Genomic DNA, 18,918 nt, shown 5'->3' on the forward strand with positions numbered 1-18,918 from the left:
AATCGCACGGATTACAATGGTTCTCCACTTAGTCAGCAACTAAGTCTTCCAGAGTCTTCTGATCACACACTGATCACTCCAGGAACAACTGCTTAGATACCCTCTAAGACTTTTCTAGAGTATTCTGATCCACACGATCACTCTAGTTACAACCTGCTTAGATAACCTCTAAGACTTCCTAGAGTATTCTGATCCACACGATCACTCTAGTTCCTTACAACTTAATGTAATCAATTCTAAGAGTATTACAATTGCTTCTTAAAAGCTATAATCACAAACTGTGATATTTCTCTTAACGTTTAAGCTTAATCTCACTAATATATTACAACAGCAATGTAGTGAGCTTTGATGAAGATGAAGATTCTGAGCTTTGAGTAGAACAGAGTTTCAGCAAGTTAATATGAGTTGTTTTTCTTCAGAATCGTTAACCTTGCTTCTCATCAGAACTTCATATTTATAGGCGTTGGAGAAGATGACCGTTGAGTGCATTTAATGCTTTGCGTGTTCCGTACAGCATCGCATTTAATGTTATACGCTTTTGTCAACTACCTCGAGCCTTGTTCACGCTGTGTCTACTGACGTTGCCTATAATAGCTTTTAACGTTCCTTTTGTCAGTCAGCGTAGCTTGCCACTTGTACTTCCTTCTGATCTGATGTTTGTGAATACAACGTTTGAATATCATCAGAGTCAAACAGCTTGGTGCAAAGCATCTTCTGATCTTCTGACCTTGAAGTGCTTCTGAGCGTGATACCATCAGAACTTCAGTGCTTCTGATCTCATGTTCTTCTGATGCTTCCATAGACCCATGTTCTGATTCTGCTTCGACCATCTTCTGATGTCTTGCCAGACCATGTTCTGATGTTGCATGCTGAACCCTTTGAGACAAAGCTTCTGAGCGCTGAATTATGCATACTCTTTATATATTTCCTGAAAAGGAAATTGCATTGGATTAGAGTACCATATTATCTTAAGCAAAATTCATATTATTGTTATCATCAAAACTAAGATAATTGATCAGAACAAATCTTGTTCTAACAATCTCCCCCTTTTTGATGATGACAAAAACATATATAAATGATATGAATTTGCGATCAGAAAGAGCAGACGGCAAAAGACAAATTACACAGCTATAGCATAAGCATATGAATATGTCTCCCCCTGAGATTAACAATCTCCCCCTGAGATAAATAATCTCCCCCTGAAATAAATACTCGAAGAACTTTAATAAAAGACTTCCCTGATTATTTCGGTAGAGACAATCACATAAGCTTCTGTCTTTAGAGAATTCATAGCTTCTGACTTCTGCTTCCATTGGACAGCTTCAGAACTAGAATTTCTTTAGATCCCTAGAACACTCACAGCTTCTGATTCCTGCTTCCATCTAGGACAGCTTCAGAACTTGAATTTCTTTGATCTTCAGAACATTCACAGCTTCTGATTTCTGCTTCCATTTAGGACAGCTTCAGAACTTGAGTTTTCTGGATCTTTAGAACATTCACAGCTTCTGATTTCTGCTTCCCTCGGATAGCTTCAGAGCTTTGAATTTCTACCATCATCACTTCATGCTAGATTTGTATCAGAACATTGTTGAATGTACCAGAGCATCATCAGAGCATCTCTACATCCTGAAATGTTACAGAACAAAAACTAAACGACAAAAGTCAGCATGAACGAGTCAGAACATAAAATGTATATTCAAACACATGATATGTATCAGAGCCATATAGGCTAAAATAATGTATCAGAGCAAATAGAATTTTGTCAAAGCAAATAAACAAATATGGATCAAATTCTATTATCAGTGCTTCTGATTTATTCTTCTTTCTTGCTTCTGATTTCTGAAGCTTGATAGCACTCAGCTTGCTTCAGTTTCCATGAGCTTATTCTGTTTACAGAATAACACTTCTTATGGTTTTGCTTCTTGTGTTTGCTTTGAAGATTCTCTTCACTTCTTTATACCTGCAAAACACTTAAACCATATAGAACTTGCAGTTCTTGTTAGTAAATGTGTGGGAGCTTTACCCAGCAACTGATAGATTAATCAAATCATTTATCATTTATCTTCTCCCCCTTTTTGTCATAACATCAAAAAGAATATTTCAAAAGATTCAGATGAATAAAACGACAAATAAAATCACTGGAATGTAAGAACAAAGAAAACTTTTCATTGATAATCAAAAGATATTACAAAAGGTTCCTATGTTTAACAAGATGAGAAACATTCCTAGCAAATACATAAAAAGTCATCCCAAGAGGAAATGACTACAAAAATTAAAAACAAAACCCTAGCAAGACACATTCTGTGTCAACCCATCAAGAATCCCCGTGGTCTTCTTGTCTTCCAGACTAGAACCTCCACTGTAGGAGAGATCCAAGAGACCAAAGAGGAAGAGAGGGACAGTTCACAGACAGAGAGCTACTGTTGCAAACGGGGCTTTCCCTTAACATAGAAGTTAAGAATATCATTCTTAACCTCTTCCCATAACTCAAGAAAGTCTTCTGTCTTTGGGTGAAAGTTGATAACAACATCAAAGAAGAGGTCTGACTTGAGAGGTATTAGGAGAGCCATCTCGAGATATGCAGAGATCTGCCGCCTTTGAGTCATAGATCTTCAACAGGCTTAGAGCATGATTAAGAGATCCAAACAAAGGATTCAAGATGAACGCTAGGTTTGAACTAGGATTTTTAAAAGAAAGAAAAACTTTGTTTGAGCAAGAGAAGAAAACAGAAGAGAGAGAGAGAGAAAAAAAACTTGATGAGGAATGCAAAGAGATAGAGAAGGAGAACACAGACAGAGTGTAATAGAGAAAATATAAGAGGGAAGGAAAAGCGTTTGAAGAGTATTTAAAAGAAAATAAAATGAAACAAATGATGGATAGCATTTAATGTTACGTGACATGAGGAGAGATAATAAAGACGAATGAGGTGACTAGCACAGTTACCTATGGTCGGCGTCCCTTCAACTGCACGCGCGCATATCCATGAATAGTAACGACAAGTTTACCATCCCGAGATAAAACGTTACAGCTGTTTTGCTTTAAAAGAGGTTCTGAATCAACTTAGACAATGAAACGTTAGTAATAACCGAATCATAATTTCTAAAAGATTTCAATCAGAACTTCTGATTAAAAAAAAAATCCACATTCATTTCAGAGGATACTCATACGTAAGAACTTCTCATCTTCTCATTCTGGGCATAAATCCATACTGATGTTCTTCAGAATGAACTTAAACCTATCTTCAGCCAGGGGTTTTGTAAAGATATCAGCCCATTGATGGTCTGTATCCACAAAGTTTAAAGATATAACACCCTTCTGAACATAGTCCCTTATGAAATGATGTTTAATCTCAATATGTTTAGCCTTTGAATGAAGAATAGGATTCTTAGATAAACATATAGCAGAAGTATTATCACAGAATATAGGAATGTTACTCTCATATATCTGATAATCTTCTAACTGACTCTTCATCCAGAGCATCTGTGTACTGCAACCAGCAGCAGCGACATATTCTGCTTCTGTTGTTGATAGAGCAATAGTTGCTTGCTTCTTGCTATACCAGGAGATCAAATGACTTCCAAGAAATTGGCAACTTCCTGAAGTACTCTTTCTTTCAATTCTGTCTCCAGCATAGTCAGCATCGCAGAATCCTACTAAGTTGTATTCTTTAGATTTTCTGTAAACTAAGCCAACATTAGTAGTACCTTTCAGATACCTTAGAATTCTCTTAACAGCAGTTAAATGAGATTCTCTAGGATCTGATTGGAATCTAGCACACAAACAAACACTGAACAGAATGTCAGGTCTAGAAGCAGTCAAATATAGAAGAGATCCAATCATACCTCTGTATAACTTCTGATCTACCTTCTTACTTACCTCATCCTTACCTAGGATGCATGTTGGATGCATAGGACTTTTGGCTTCTTTGCAGTCTAGAAGATTAAACTTCTTCAGAAGTTCCTTCACATACTTGGTTTGGTGAACATACGTTCCTTCTGATGTTTGATTTATTTGTATTCCAAGGAAATACTTGAGTTCTCCCATCATGCTCATTTCAAACTCAGCCTGCATAGACTCAGCAAACTCCTTTCCAAGTGTAGCATTAGATGTTCCAAAAATAATATCATCTACATATATTTGACAAATTAAAATATCCCTTTTAAAGGTTTTACAAAAGAGAGTAGTGTCCACTTTTCCTCTAGTGAAACCATTATCCAGAAGGAAAGAACTTAAGCGTTCATACCAAGCTCTGGGAGCTTGTTTCAATCCATACAACGATTTCTTTAGTTTAAAAACATGATTAGGAGACATAGAGTCTTCAAAACCAGGAGGTTGATGGACATAAACTTCTTCATCTATATAACCATTTAAGAAGGCACTCTTAACATCCATCTGATAGAGAGTGATGTTATGTTGAGTGGCAAATGAAATTAATAGACGAATAGATTCTAACCTGGCCACTGGTGCAAAGGTTTCTGTATAGTCAATCCCTTCTTGCTGACTATAACCCTGAGCCACCAATCTGGCTTTGTTCCTTACCACTTCACCTTTCTCACTGAGCTTGTTTCTGAAGACCCATTTTGTACCGATTATATTGAATCCATCTGGTCTAGGAACAAGATCCCAAACATCATTCCTTGTAAACTGATTCAGTTCTTCTTGCATAGCAATTATCCAGTCTGGATCTTCTAGAGCATGATCAACAGAAGTTGGCTCGATCAAAGATACAAGGCCTAATTGACAGTCTGCATTGTTCTTAAGGAATGCTCTTGTTCTGATTGGATCATCCTTCTTTCCAAGAATGACATCTTCTGAATGATCAGAGATGAGTTTGGATGATCTTCTGACAGATGGTTCTTCAGAAATGCTTAGATTCTCCAGAGAAGCTGATACTTGATCTTCAGATTCTTTGCTTCTGAGAAGCTCTGCTTCTGATGCGTTGCTTCTTGGCTCAGCAACTTCTGATATATCAATATCCCAATCTGCAAAATTATCAAACTGCTTTGGTTTTTCAGAACCAAGCTTATCATCAAACCTGATATTGATTGATTCTTCTACAATCAATGTTTCAGTATTGTATACTCTGTAGCCTTTTGAGCGTTCAGAATATCCAAGAAGGAAACATTTTTGTGCTTTGGAATCAAACTTACCAAGATGATCTTTAGTGTTCAGAATAAAGCATACACATCCAAAAGGATGGAAATATGAAATGTTGGGCTTTTTATTCTTCCACAATTCATAAGGAGTCTTATTTAGAATAGGTCTGATAGAGATTCTATTCTGAATATAGCATGCAGTGTTTATTGCTTCTGCCCAGAAATGCTTAGCCATATTGGTTTCATTGATCATGGTTCTGGCCATTTCTTGCAGAGTCCTATTCTTTCGTTCTACAACTCCATTTTGCTGTGGAGTTCTAGGACAAGAGAAATCATGGGCAATACCATTTTCTTTGAAGAATTCTTCAAAGGATCTGTTCTCAAATTCACCACCATGATCACTTCTGACCTTTATGATTTTACACTCTTTTTCAGATTGAATCTGAATGCAGAAATCAAAGAACACTGAATGAGTCTCATCCTTGTGTTTCAAGAATTTTACCCACGTCCAGCGGCTATAATCATCTACGATGACTAATCCATATTTCTTCCCTCTGACAGATGCTATTTTGACTGGGCCAAACAGATCAATGTGCAAGAGTTCTAATGGCCTTGAGGTAGAAACAACATTCTTGGACTTGAATGCAGGTTTGGAGAACTTGCCCTTCTGACATGCTTCACAAAGAGCATCTGATTTGAATTTCAGATTAGGGAGTCCTCTGACAAGATCCAGTTTGTTAATCTGAGAAATCTTTCTCAAACTAGCATGACCTAATCTTCTGTGCCAGACCCACTGCTCTTCAGAAACTGACATAAGACAAGTCACCTTCTGACTCATAAGATCTTGCAGATCTGTCTTATAAATGTTGTTCTTCCTCTTGCCTGTAAATAGGATTGAGCCATCCTTCTGATTTACAGCCTTGCAAGACTTTTGATTAAAGATTATATCATAACCATTGTCACTCAATTGACTGATAGATAAGAGGTTATGTGTTAATCCTTCTACAAGAAGTACATTAGAAATGGAAGGAGAGTTACCAGACTTTATAGTTCCAGAGCCAATTATCTTGCCCTTCTGATCTCCTCCAAACTTGACTTCTCCTCCAGACTTAAGCACCAGGTCTTGGAACATAGACCTTCTTCCCGTCATGTGTCGTGAGCATCCAGAGTCCAGGTACCACGACATGTTGTGCTTTGTCCTTTTTGCAGCCAAGGATATCTGCAATAGGAATAATTTTATCCTTAGGTACCCACATTTTCTTGGGTCCTTTCTTGTTAGATTTTCTCAAGTTCTGATTGAACTTGGGTTTAACATTGTAAGCAATAGGAGGAACAGCATGATAATTTTTAATGTGAGTTTCATGATATTTCCTAGGTTGTGTCACATGCTTTTTGGTGTGTGTTATGTGAAAACTTTGAGCATGTGAAGTGTGCCTAATATCATGGGAGTGGCCATACTTGAACTGATCATACAATGGCTTGTATGTAAATTTCATTTCATCAACAGGTTCAAGTTTGTAAGGGGTTTCACCCTCAAAACCAATGCCGACTCTTTTGTTTCCAGACACAGCATATATCATAGAAGCTAGCTGACTTCTGCCAATACTTCTAGATAGGAACTTCCTGAAACTTAAATCATATTCTTTCAGAATATGGTTTAGACTAGGAGTGGATTTTTCTGAATCAGAAGGAGATCCAACATTATTGGATAATTTTAAAAGTTTTTCTTTTAATTCAGAGTTTTCCAACTCAAGCTTCTTTGTTTCAAATTCAAATAGCTTTTTCAGCTTTTTGTATTTGAGACTAATCTGAGACTTGAATTCCAGAAGTTCTGTTAGACCGGAAACTAACTCATCTCTAGTAAGTTCAGAAAATACCTCTTCAGAATCTGATTCTGATGTAGATTCTGATCCGTCATCTTCTGTCGCCATCAGCGCACAGTTAGCCTGCTCATCTTCAGAGTCTGAATCATCTTCTGACTCATCCCAGGTTGCCATAAGACCTTTCTTCTTATGAAACTTCTTCTTGGGATTTTCCTTCTGAAGTTTTGGACATTCATTCTTGAAGTGTCCAGGCTCATTGCATTCATAGCACATGACTTTCTTCTTGTCAGATCTTCTGTCATCAGAAGATTCTCCATGTTCAAATTTCTTTGAACTTCTGACGCCTCTGAACTTCCTTTGCTTGTTCTTCCAGAGTTGATTTAGCCTTCTGGAGATCAGGGACAGTTCATCTTCTTCTTCAGATTCTGATTCTTCAGGATCTTCTTCTCTAGCCTGAAAAGCGTTAGTGCATTTCTTGATATTGGATTTTAATGCGATGGACTTACCTTTCTTTTGAGGCTCATTTGCGTCCAGCTCTATTTCATGACTCCTCAAGGCACTGATAAGCTCTTCCAGAGAAACTTCATTCAGATTCTTTGCAATCTTGAATGCAGTCACCATAGGACCCCATCTTCTGGGTAAGCTTCTGATGATCTTCTTTACGTGATCAGCCTTGGTGTATCCCTTGTCAAGAACTCTCAATCCAGCAGTAAGAGTTTGAAATCTTGAAAACATCTTTTCAATGTCTTCATCATCCTCCATCTTGAAGGCTTCATACTTTTGGATTAAAGCGAGAGCTTTAGTCTCCTTGACTTGAGCATTTCCTTCATGAGTCATTTTCAAGGACTCATATATGTCATAGGTCGTTTCCCTGTTAGATATCTTCTCATACTCAGCATGAGAGATAGCATTCAGCAAAACAGTTATGCATTTATGATGATTCCTGAAAAGCTTCTTCTGATCATCATTCATTTCTTGCCTTGTCAGCTTTACGCCACTGGCATTTACTGGATGTTTGTAACCATCCATCAGAAGATCCCATAGATCACCATCCAGACCAAGAAAGTAACTTTCCAGTTTATCTTTCCAGTATTCAAAGTTTTCACCATCAAATACCGGCGGTCTAGTATAACCATTGTTACCGTTGTGTTGCTCAGCAGAGCCAGATGTAGATGCAGGTGTAGACTTTGCAGTTTCATCAACCATCTTTTACTGAAGCGTTTTTCTCTTCCTGAATCTTTTCTAAACACGGTTAAGTGCTTGCACCTTAGAACCGGCGCTCTGATGCCAATTGAAGGATAGAAAAACACTTAGAAAGGGGGGGTTTGAATAAGTGTAGCTTTAAAAACTTGACAGATAAAAATAAATTGCACAGTTATTTTTATCCTGGTTCTTTGTTAACTAAACTACTCCAGTCCACCCCCGCAGAGATGATTTACCTCAACTGAGGATTTAATCCACTAATCGCACGGATTACAATGGTTCTCCACTTAGTCAGCAACTAAGTCTTCCAGAGTCTTCTGATCACACACTGATCACTCCAGGAACAACTGCTTAGATACCCTCTAAGACTTTTCTAGAGTATTCTGATCCACACGATCACTCTAGTTACAACCTGCTTAGATAACCTCTAAGACTTCCTAGAGTATTCTGATCCACACGATCACTCTAGTTCCTTACAACTTAATGTAATCAATTCTAAGAGTATTACAATTGCTTCTTAAAAGCTATAATCACAAACTGTGATATTTCTCTTAACGTTTAAGCTTAATCTCACTAATATATTACAACAGCAATGTAGTGAGCTTTGATGAAGATGAAGATTTTGAGCTTTGAGTAGAACAGAGTTTCAGCAAGTTAATATGAGTTGTTTTTCTTCAGAATCGTTAACCTTGCTTCTCATCAGAACTTCATATTTATAGGCGTTGGAGAAGATGACCGTTGAGTGCATTTAATGCTTTGCGTGTTCCGTACAGCATCGCATTTAATGTTATACGCTTTTGTCAACTACCTCGAGCCTTGTTCACGCTGTGTCTACTGACGTTGCCTATAATAGCTTTTAACGTTCCTTTTGTCAGTCAGCGTAGCTTGCCACTTGTACTTCCTTCTGATCTGATGTTTGTGAATACAACGTTTGAATATCATCAGAGTCAAACAGCTTGGTGCAAAGCATCTTCTGATCTTCTGACCTTGAAGTGCTTCTGAGCGTGATACCATCAGAACTTCAGTGCTTCTGATCTCATGTTCTTCTGATGCTTCCATAGACCCATGTTCTGATTCTGCTTCGACCATCTTCTGATGTCTTGCCAGACCATGTTCTGATGTTGCATGCTGAACCCTTTGAGACAAAGCTTCTGAGCGCTGAATTATGCATACTCTTTATATATTTCCTGAAAAGGAAATTGCATTGGATTAGAGTACCATATTATCTTAAGCAAAATTCATATTATTGTTATCATCAAAACTAAGATAATTGATCAGAACAAATCTTGTTCTAACACTTTCATGTTTTATTCAGATTTACTACATATGCTTAAGTTTTATGTGAGTAGCATTAACGTGTCTGTTCACAATAGTCGTTTTATATAAATTTCAAAATCTTTGTTATGGATCATAGTTGGATGAAAGCTGATAGATTAGGTCCGGTGTATGAGAAAAGAGTTCTTGAATTCCTTGAGTTCGTCGAAAAAATGTTCCTGGAAATAATGGTACTCCATCCGTCCCAAATTATAAGAGAAAAAGTGATGTTTTTTTGTCCCAAATTATAAGAGAAAAAAATAGAATCTTAACTATTAAAATTTGTTTTTCCAAAAATATCCTTAATATTAATATTTAATTTTGGTTTTCATAGCTTTCAATTACCATGGATTATGGATGGACGGTGCATTAAATCATTGATTGACGGTGCTATCAACGATGGGAATACTAGAAAAATGAGATTCACATTTAATGTAAGTCTAGCCACTGCAACTAAAAACATAACTTTAGTAATGTAGTTTTTGTTTTTGCACGTACGGTATGGATCATCCTCATTTGTTAAAAGATAATAGTTCTTGATTTTTTGTGACATGTATAACCATTTCTCATCTATATGGACAATATTATACATGGACTTAAACATTGGATCATGAGGAATGCTACTTTCCTCAAGCATGGAAAGAAAATATCTAAGACGACACTTCATGTTATATTCCTTCAACCGCTGTCTTAATCCACTTGATTATCGATGCAAGATCCCTTCTTTCTTGTACTTCAACAATCTATTCTTATTAACACCTAAGGCACGTCCTAGAGCTCTATAAGTACTTCGCTTATTTAACGCAACACCGCACACCTTTTCAATATCTATCTCAATTCTTTTGCGACCATAATTTTTTGTTTTTTTATGGCAAACATTGTCGGTTTCATGTATTTGCTTCCAAATCTGATAAATGACTTGTATAGAGACTGAATAAAATAAAGCCAACTTTAAAACAATCCTGCGTTTGAGTTTACCGCCATGATTTTCATTTTTCAATATTTGAGAAATTGCATCTCGGTGGATATTGCTAAAAAATAAACGCTTTCTTTTAATTGGCGGGGCCTCGTATGGATCAATATTTTCCACTGCATATTAAAAAAATAGTTGTTGTTTTAGCACATGCAAAAAGAAAAAAAAATAATTTAACTAAAAGCTTCCATTGTAACACATGCTTATACCTGGATGTTTCGAACTAAAAAAATGTTAATTTAAATTTTAGCACTAAAACATAAAGTTACACATGAAGCAAACATCAACACATTATTAATATCACCACCAACAACACATTATAATAAACAAGCTAAAAAACGATTGAAATGGTAGTACCTTCGTTGGTTAGTGTGTCGACGTCTTCCTCGTCAACTACTTCTTCATTTTGATCATGTTGCACTTCTGAAATTGTATTTTCTGCTATGTTTTCAATGTCAAAAACTACATCATCAATGAAAGACATGTTATTACTTTAAAAAAAACTCAATGTCAACTTCAAAAGCTGTAAAAGCTGTAAAAATTTAGAGAAGTTTTTGAGTTTATATTGAAAAAGCATGAGAGATGTTGTTAAACTGGAAGAGTAAACCTTTCTATTATAGAGTACTACAATCTCAGAAAAATAATTTGGCGGCAGTTGTATAAAAGTGATTGGCGGTAGTGCTAGCATGAAATAACAAAGAATCATGTAGTGGAAGTTGAATCAATGAGAGAGAAATATCATGTGGGCCATGAAATTATTGAAAATGAGAATAAAGTTGCACATATTATACTTTGACTTTTATATTAAAAATTAATTAAATAATATTAAGAAGGACAATTTAGGAAATGTCAAGTAAATTGTTAGTATATTAAATGACTTTCTTAATAAATGTGTTTTTGTTTTTTTCTCTTATAATTTGGAACGGAGGGAATATCTTTTATTGTCCTTGTGTTATTTGCGGGAATATCAAGAAATAGTCGAAAAAAGAAATATTCAATCACCTATGTTACGATGGAATATGTCAAAATTATATGACATGAACGTGGCATGGAGGAGTGGATAATAATCAAAATGAGTCGTCACAAATGGATGAAGATGATGAATATATGGATAATCGACTATAAGATATGATCAGTGATATGAGAGAATTGTCTTATCTAAAAGCCCATATTTATGATAATTTATGTAGCGCCAAAGATGCACCTTTATATAAGGGGTGCACCAGTTTTACATGATTTTCTGTGTTGTTAAAATTGTTTAATCTGAAGGCAAAAAGTGGGTTGTCGGATAAAAATTTCACATAATTGATTGATTTGTTAAAACAATTGCTATCAGAAGATAACAATTTGTCGGATCGTTGTTATTACACCAAGAAGATATTGTGTCCAATGGGTTTGGAGTATGTCAAAATACATGCATGCCCTAATGATTGCATATTATACATGAAAGAGTATGAAATTTTGGATCAATATCTGGAATATAGTGAGTCACCCTACAAGTTAAAGAACATCAACGGTGATGATAATGACAATGTCAGTTAGAAGCGTCCTCCTGCTAAAGTGTTATGGTACTTTCCAGTAATTTCAAGGTTCAAGATACTTTTTGCTAATGCAACTGACGCAAAGAATATAAGATGGCATGCAGACGAAAGAAAATATGATGGAAATATTCTCCATGTAGTTGATTCTTTACAATGGAATAAAATTGATTCAGTGTTTCCGAAATTTTAGCCTTGAGCCAAGAAACCTTAGGCTTGGGCTTGACATGGATGAAATGAACTCCTTTGGTAATATGAGTACTAACCATTCTTTGTGGTCTGTTATTCTGATGATTTACAACCTATCTCCTTGGTTGAGCATGAAACTCAAGTATATGATGTTAAGTATGATGATTTATGGACCGAGACAACCTGGAAACGACATAGATGTTTATCCAAGTCTATTAATTGATGATTTAAAACTTTTGTGAAATAAAGGTGTTGTCGTTGATGATGCATATTCCAGTGAAAAGTTTTAGATGCGTGCAATGTTATTTTTCACAATCAATGACTTTCCTGTATATGGAACTTTGGCTGGATACATTGTCAAAGAACATAAAACTTGTCCTATATATGAATCTGATACATGTTTTCACCAACTTGAGTTTGGAAAAAAGACTGTTTACCTTAGGCATCATAAATTTATAAAACCCAATCATCCTTATCGTAGATTGCAGAAGGCTTTTAATGATGAACTCTGTGGTAACATTAAGCTCCATATATAAGCAATTCAGGGTAGTAGTTCCCCAGAAAAAATATCCACCATATCGAGATCCCTGGAATACTCCAAGTGCACCCTAAGATTATAGGATACACTATTGTATGATAATATGATGGAACCCACCAAATAAAAAGGATACACTTTAATGATGCACTACTTCTGCATGTGCATGTCCACACGAACAACATCAAATTCGAAGGTGCTTGCAACTTCCAAGGGTCTTAAAAAGTGATTTTTTAAGAACTTGGACCGTACATGACCGCATTGGTCTTTTCAACTTCACACTCATTGTCCTTCAGTTCTTATCCAATAATCTCAACCATCATGTCCACCATTTCAGATATAGTCAGTGCAACACGATAAAGAACATAACCCTAGATAGGTAGATGCAGTATATAATACACATTGTCTACTATCAGTGTCATTTCTTAATCAATAGATGGAAGTTTTTTGTCTCCTCGTGCCACTTCTCAAAAAAAGATGTCACCATTCCTTGATCAACCATTTTGTAATATGTGTGGCAACCTCAAAAAGTCCATTGTCTATGATAGATCAATGAGTTGTCTTTCATTTGGAGTAATCAAACACGTGATCTTTTTATCGTTATTTACACTTTTAAGTAGCATATCAAGGAACTAAAATAAAAAAGAATAAATTAGCATGGATATAAAATAATAAAATAAGATAAATTGTAAAATATTAAATGGACAGATGTATCGTACCTCTCCCTCCCAAGTATGTCTTACGACATGGCTATCTTGAAATGCCAATATCAACGTGTCGTATGGGCTTTAGATATATGAATATGCTTGAACCTTAGGCTCTTGCACTTTAGGTTATGGCTTACAATGAGGCAGAGACAATGGCTTAGATGGTCCAACTCTATCCACTTTGATCTTATGATAGATCTCTTGCCTAGAGAAGCTCGCGAGTGAGACTTTTCCTTCTAACACAATCTTTTAAAACATTGTTATGCTCCATTAATGAAAATTGACAAAAACATAAATAAATCAACATATTTGACTATAAAAAATCACCATATAGAGAAATCATAACACACACAAAAAAAAACAACAAAATAGAAAAAAATCATGTAGTCTACGACATTTAGGATTATAGCATCTGAATACCTACAACATGACACATTATCATATTATATAATCCAAACACATTCATAATGGTTAGGGGTGGAAATAGGCTGGGCCGAGCTAGGCTTTGTCAAGCCTAAGCCTGGCCTGTCAAAAAAACCAAAGCCTAAGCCTGGTCTGTAGCCTGTCATAGGCTTAATTTTTAGGCCTGAGCCTGGCCTTTCCGAAGACATGGTTAGCCTGTTAGCCTACATAAAAGCCTATTTGTTTTAGGCATATGTAAATAAGCAATTAAAATAATGTTTAAATAGACTAACTAACTAAAAGAATTTATGAGAATGATGTTCATCAGGTGTTTTCATCTTATTTTCACAAGTTCTTCAAGATAACCAAATTTTATTAATGTATTTTAATTCAAGTACAAATCATAACATAATGATAATAAAAAAGTATTCATATTTATTTAAATAGGCCGGCCTGATAGACTTAAAAGGCTTTTTTTAGGGCCTAAAGCCTAGCCTTTTTAACTAAATAGGCTTATAAAAAAGCCTAGGCCTTTTCTATTTAAAAATAATCTGTAGCCTGGCCTGAGCCTATATAGGCTAGCCTGTAGGACCCTATTATTAGCCTGGACTATTTCCACCCCTAATAATGGTGCATGTTTGGATTATATAACCAGAACTCACATGCATCATCATTAGTCCTCACTTTAATTACCAATCTGGTCTCTTCTAGTTCCACTCATGTTGATCCAGTCTCAGGTATTGTATGAAATACCCCTCCTCATACAACTATACCTTCTGACATATGGATCTTAGACTCAAGTGCTAATGATCATGTTTGTTCTTTTCTAAACATATTTAACTCTTACTATAACATCAAACCTACCAAAACAAAACTCCATAATGGTAACTGTACTATGTTTCACCATGCTGGTAACATAAGCTTTTCCTTTATCTTCTATCTTAATCATGTCTTATATGCACAAAATTTCAACTTAAACCTTATTTCTATCTAAAAACTCTGTCCATATTTAAACTATTCTGCTATTTTTTCTACTAATCAATGCATTTTGCAGAAAATGAATACCAAGAGGATGATTGATTTGGGTAGCAAAGAGAATGACTTGTATAAATTGCACTTAAAGGATACTCACCATAAAGCTAAAGTTTCTAGCCATTAATTTGATCATCAACTCAAATCTCCAACACAAGACAATACATGCCATGCTACCAGTCTTTTACCTACTTCACATTTTCAAAGCTTTATAATTCTTATGTCTACCTTATGGTATTTTAGGTTAGGTCATATGTCATCTAAGAGAATAACACAAATGTCAAAATGGTACTATTCTTTTTAGCGTGACATTAATGTTACTTGTGATATTTGCCATTTGGAAAAATAAAGAAAGTTACCTTACCATTTAAGTAATTCTATTATTTCTCACAAATTTGAACTTTTACACTTTGACATTTGGGGACCCCTATATATCTTCCATACACAATCACAAATATTTTTTTGACATCCTTCGATGATCACACACATTTTGTATGGATCATCCTTTTGAAATCTAAATCTCAAGCATCTTGACAGGTCAAAAACTTTATAAATATGGTGATTACTCAATTTCACATTACACCTAAAACTGTCAGGTCAAATAATGGACCTGAATTCATGTTACACCAATTTTATGCTTCCAAAGGCATATTACATCAACGTTCATATGTTGAAAATCCTCTGCAGAAGAGTTGAGAGAAAACACCATTACTTGTTGAATGTAGGTTCAACCATTTTTTATTAATCCAAAATTCCCAAAACATATTGGTCATATGCCCTTCAATTTGCAACCTTCATTATCTATAGAGTTCCAACATCTATCCTTAACCAACAATCACCATATCAAGTCCTTCATAACACACTCCCTGACCCTACTTCTTTTAAAGCTTTGTTTTCTTGTGTTATGCTTCAACTCTCCAAGTTCATAGAACCAAGTTGGATCATAAGGCAAGGAAATCTATCTTTCTAGGATACAAACCTGGTATGAAAGGTTATGTCTTGCTTCATTTTCATACCAATGAAGTATTTGTCTCTAGAAATGTCATATTTCAAGAGCACATCCTACCTTACAAATTAACAAACTCATCCTCATCCACTTCATGGTCATACTTTCCATCCATCATTGACAAATCTACTTATATAAACCAAATCCATCCTAATACATTGGATAATCTTACCAATGATCCTACTATATTTGACCAACCTAACCCCATTTCACATAATAACTCCCCCACAAATGACTCCAATAGACAATACTTTACCTCCTGCATCTCATACTGGTGATCAACTCATTCCACCAACCAGAGTTTCTTCAAGAGTCAGTCACCACCCCTCTTATTTGCAAGACTACATTTGCAATTCTCTTACTACATCAACTCAATCTTTCAAAAGTACTTCTTATCCTTTGTCAAATTTCATTTCACATCACAATCTATCTCCCTCTCATTCTCATTATGAGTTGTCCTTATTAATGAAAAAACATACTTCAAATAATGAAATTTTTGAGAATTTTTAAATTACTAGAAGTGAAGAAAAAGTTTTACAACATCCTTTACAAAGAGTAAATTTCATCAATTATTAAATGATATGATTAAGACAATCTATTTAAAGTTTAATTTATCGTTCATAAATTTGAGGGGTTAAAAATAAAATAAAATATAATTTGAGGTAAAAAAAATTAATGTATTTAATTAAAAAATAAAATAAAATTGCAAAAGACATACAGCATTAAAAAGGGAATATCTTATTACAAGAAGAATCTAGGAAGCATTTATTGCTATTTTGAGTTGAAAGCTTCTTAGCCACAGCAATCGAAGACCCATTTTCTCTTCAACAACCGTCGCGCTTTATCCGTCGTTCAAAGTAAGCTTCTACTCTCCACTCTCTTCATTATATTCATACTTTGGATTACAAATCAATATTCTCTTTTTGTTTTTAGGGTTTCATTGTTCTATAACTAATTGCTATGAAATACTACCTCCGTTCCTTTATATAAGAGACAATTCACTTTTTAGGTTCATTGAATAATCAATGTATCTAGTCTATAAACTGACCAAATACATTAATTATTCAATGAATCTAAAAAATTAGTTGTCTCTTATATAAAGGAACGGAGGTAGTATTACAGTATGCTGATTAGGGTGAAATCTTTGATAATGTTTATCAATTATTTTCAGATACAATCATATATTCTAATTTAGAAACCGAATACCAATTTTTAGTTATCAACTTGTAAGGGACAACAATTTGGTTATTTAAGTTAAAGTAATTTCAAAATGGTATCTGAAATTGAAAATACTCATATCAAAACAGTCCCTTTGAGTAAATTTCAAGTCTAAATTGAATGAGTCAAAATGACTAATTTGATAAGAGATTTTCAATTTCAGGGATTATTAATGCTGATTAACTCATGTTTCATAAGTTTCCAATGCGATGGAGAGAGGGCTGACCTGCAATGAGAGAATGAGAAGTAATGTGATAGTGAGAATAAATTTGTATACCTGAAATAGCGCGCTTTACCTTTATATACAAACATGCGTTTGATTGAATTGGACGGTGATTGATGCGTTGAATGATGAAATTGTCCGCTTCCGGTCAATGTGAAGGACTACCAGTTCTGTGCGCCTTTCTACTTGGAATTTTCTCTTGGGCTTGCGGACGGCCCATAACCTAATGTAATAAGTCACATAGTAGACTTGACAGAGGAGGGTGAATTGTGATGTTGCACTAGTCATTCATTGGAAATTCAATAAGTATGTGTATATGCTAACTAACTTTATTAGTTATAGTTCCTTAATTAATGGATGCAACTTTTCACTTTACCTTCTCTAGTGCACCATTCATTTTAGAGGAGTGAAATTCATTACATTATATTTTGATGTTCTTCATGCTTGAGTTGCATGTGAAATTATATCTTTAAAACCTTTGATCCGTGGTATCAAAAGTTTAGCGAACTGAAAGATATAAACTGTGGTTTGGTTTGGAAGTTCAGTAGTAGTTTGGAGCTGCATTTGGGCCTTTTTGCAACGAGCATTTACAACTTTGTTGTTTTTGCAATTGATTTACTTGTATGCTTGATTTGGCTCTAACAATGTATTTCAATACTATTATGTTTGTAATGTGTGGAGGATGTTTTTTCCTTTTGAGTGAACATTTTCTATGTTTTTCATGCGCTATCTATCTCTATAATTTTTCCGTGTTGGGGAAAACATTTAAGAGAACATGATTATGCAGGATGTCGGAAGTGGAACCACCCTTTAGACCACGTGTGAAGATTGTTGAGAAGCAAAAGTATTTCCAGAATATCCCAAAACACACATACCTCAAAGGGCCGTTGGATAAGGTTACATCTGTTGCAATACCAATTGCTTTGGCAGGAACTTCGTTGTTTCTGATTGTAAGTTAGAAATCTTCGTAGAATTTGTATTAACTTTGCCAATTTGAAGTTATCTTGGAGCTGGATCTCCTTGGTGCATCTTTTTGAATTTTGACATTATTCTATTCCTTTTGTTCAGGGTCGAGGGATCTACAATATGTCACTTGGAATAGGAAAGAAAGAATGACTTGTGAGTTCCTGATCGAAGAGGTGGGTGTTTTGTAGCTCAAACTTAAGAGAACTTCCTCAATATGTACTGTCTATTTTCTTTGCTTTAATGTTAAGTGTCTTAATAAATATGCTTGATTACGGAGTTTGATCACCAATGGAGGTTTAGTATGTGAATGAATATGGTTCGCCGTATGTTTGGTGTAACTGGTTTATGAGTTAGTACTTGTGTTGTGTGTTAATATTGATTGTTCTAGCTCATGTTTTTCCTGTGTCGAGCATCTTCTATAGAAGCATTTTTTTGTCGGTAGATATTTTGATTTGCCATTTAGCCAACCACTGAAATTGCATGCGAAAACAAAGTACACGAGTTTGAATCAAAGAGATGTTATGATGTAGGCACCATTTTGAGTATTTCTTGAATCAAATAGAATTTGAAGGTAGACAATGGCTTTGCGAGGGCTGGGAACTATTTGTTCGATGATTGGAACATGAGCACCACTGCTGGTCGAGCATGCATGGTCCTCGCCGAGCATTTTCTCTAATATGGTATTAGAGTCTG

General features: G+C 35.2%; 1 protein-coding gene across 1 annotated transcript; it reads left to right on the plus strand.

Annotated features, from left to right (window-relative positions):
- The first annotated feature begins 16,538 nt into the window (after window positions 1–16,538).
- On the plus strand, window positions 16,539–18,617 carry LOC131647918 (uncharacterized). The gene is made up of 3 exons (XM_058917734.1): window positions 16,539–16,675; window positions 18,047–18,209; window positions 18,328–18,617. Exons 2-3 carry the CDS (start codon window positions 18,048–18,050, stop codon window positions 18,373–18,375), a joined length of 210 nt encoding a protein of 69 aa, XP_058773717.1. The 5' UTR covers window positions 16,539–16,675; window position 18,047; the 3' UTR covers window positions 18,376–18,617.
- The last annotated feature ends 301 nt before the right edge of the window (window positions 18,618–18,918 follow it).

This window comes from Vicia villosa, linkage group LG2, assembly GCF_029867415.1.
Source record: "Vicia villosa cultivar HV-30 ecotype Madison, WI linkage group LG2, Vvil1.0, whole genome shotgun sequence".
NCBI lineage: Eukaryota > Viridiplantae > Streptophyta > Magnoliopsida > Fabales > Fabaceae > Vicia > Vicia villosa.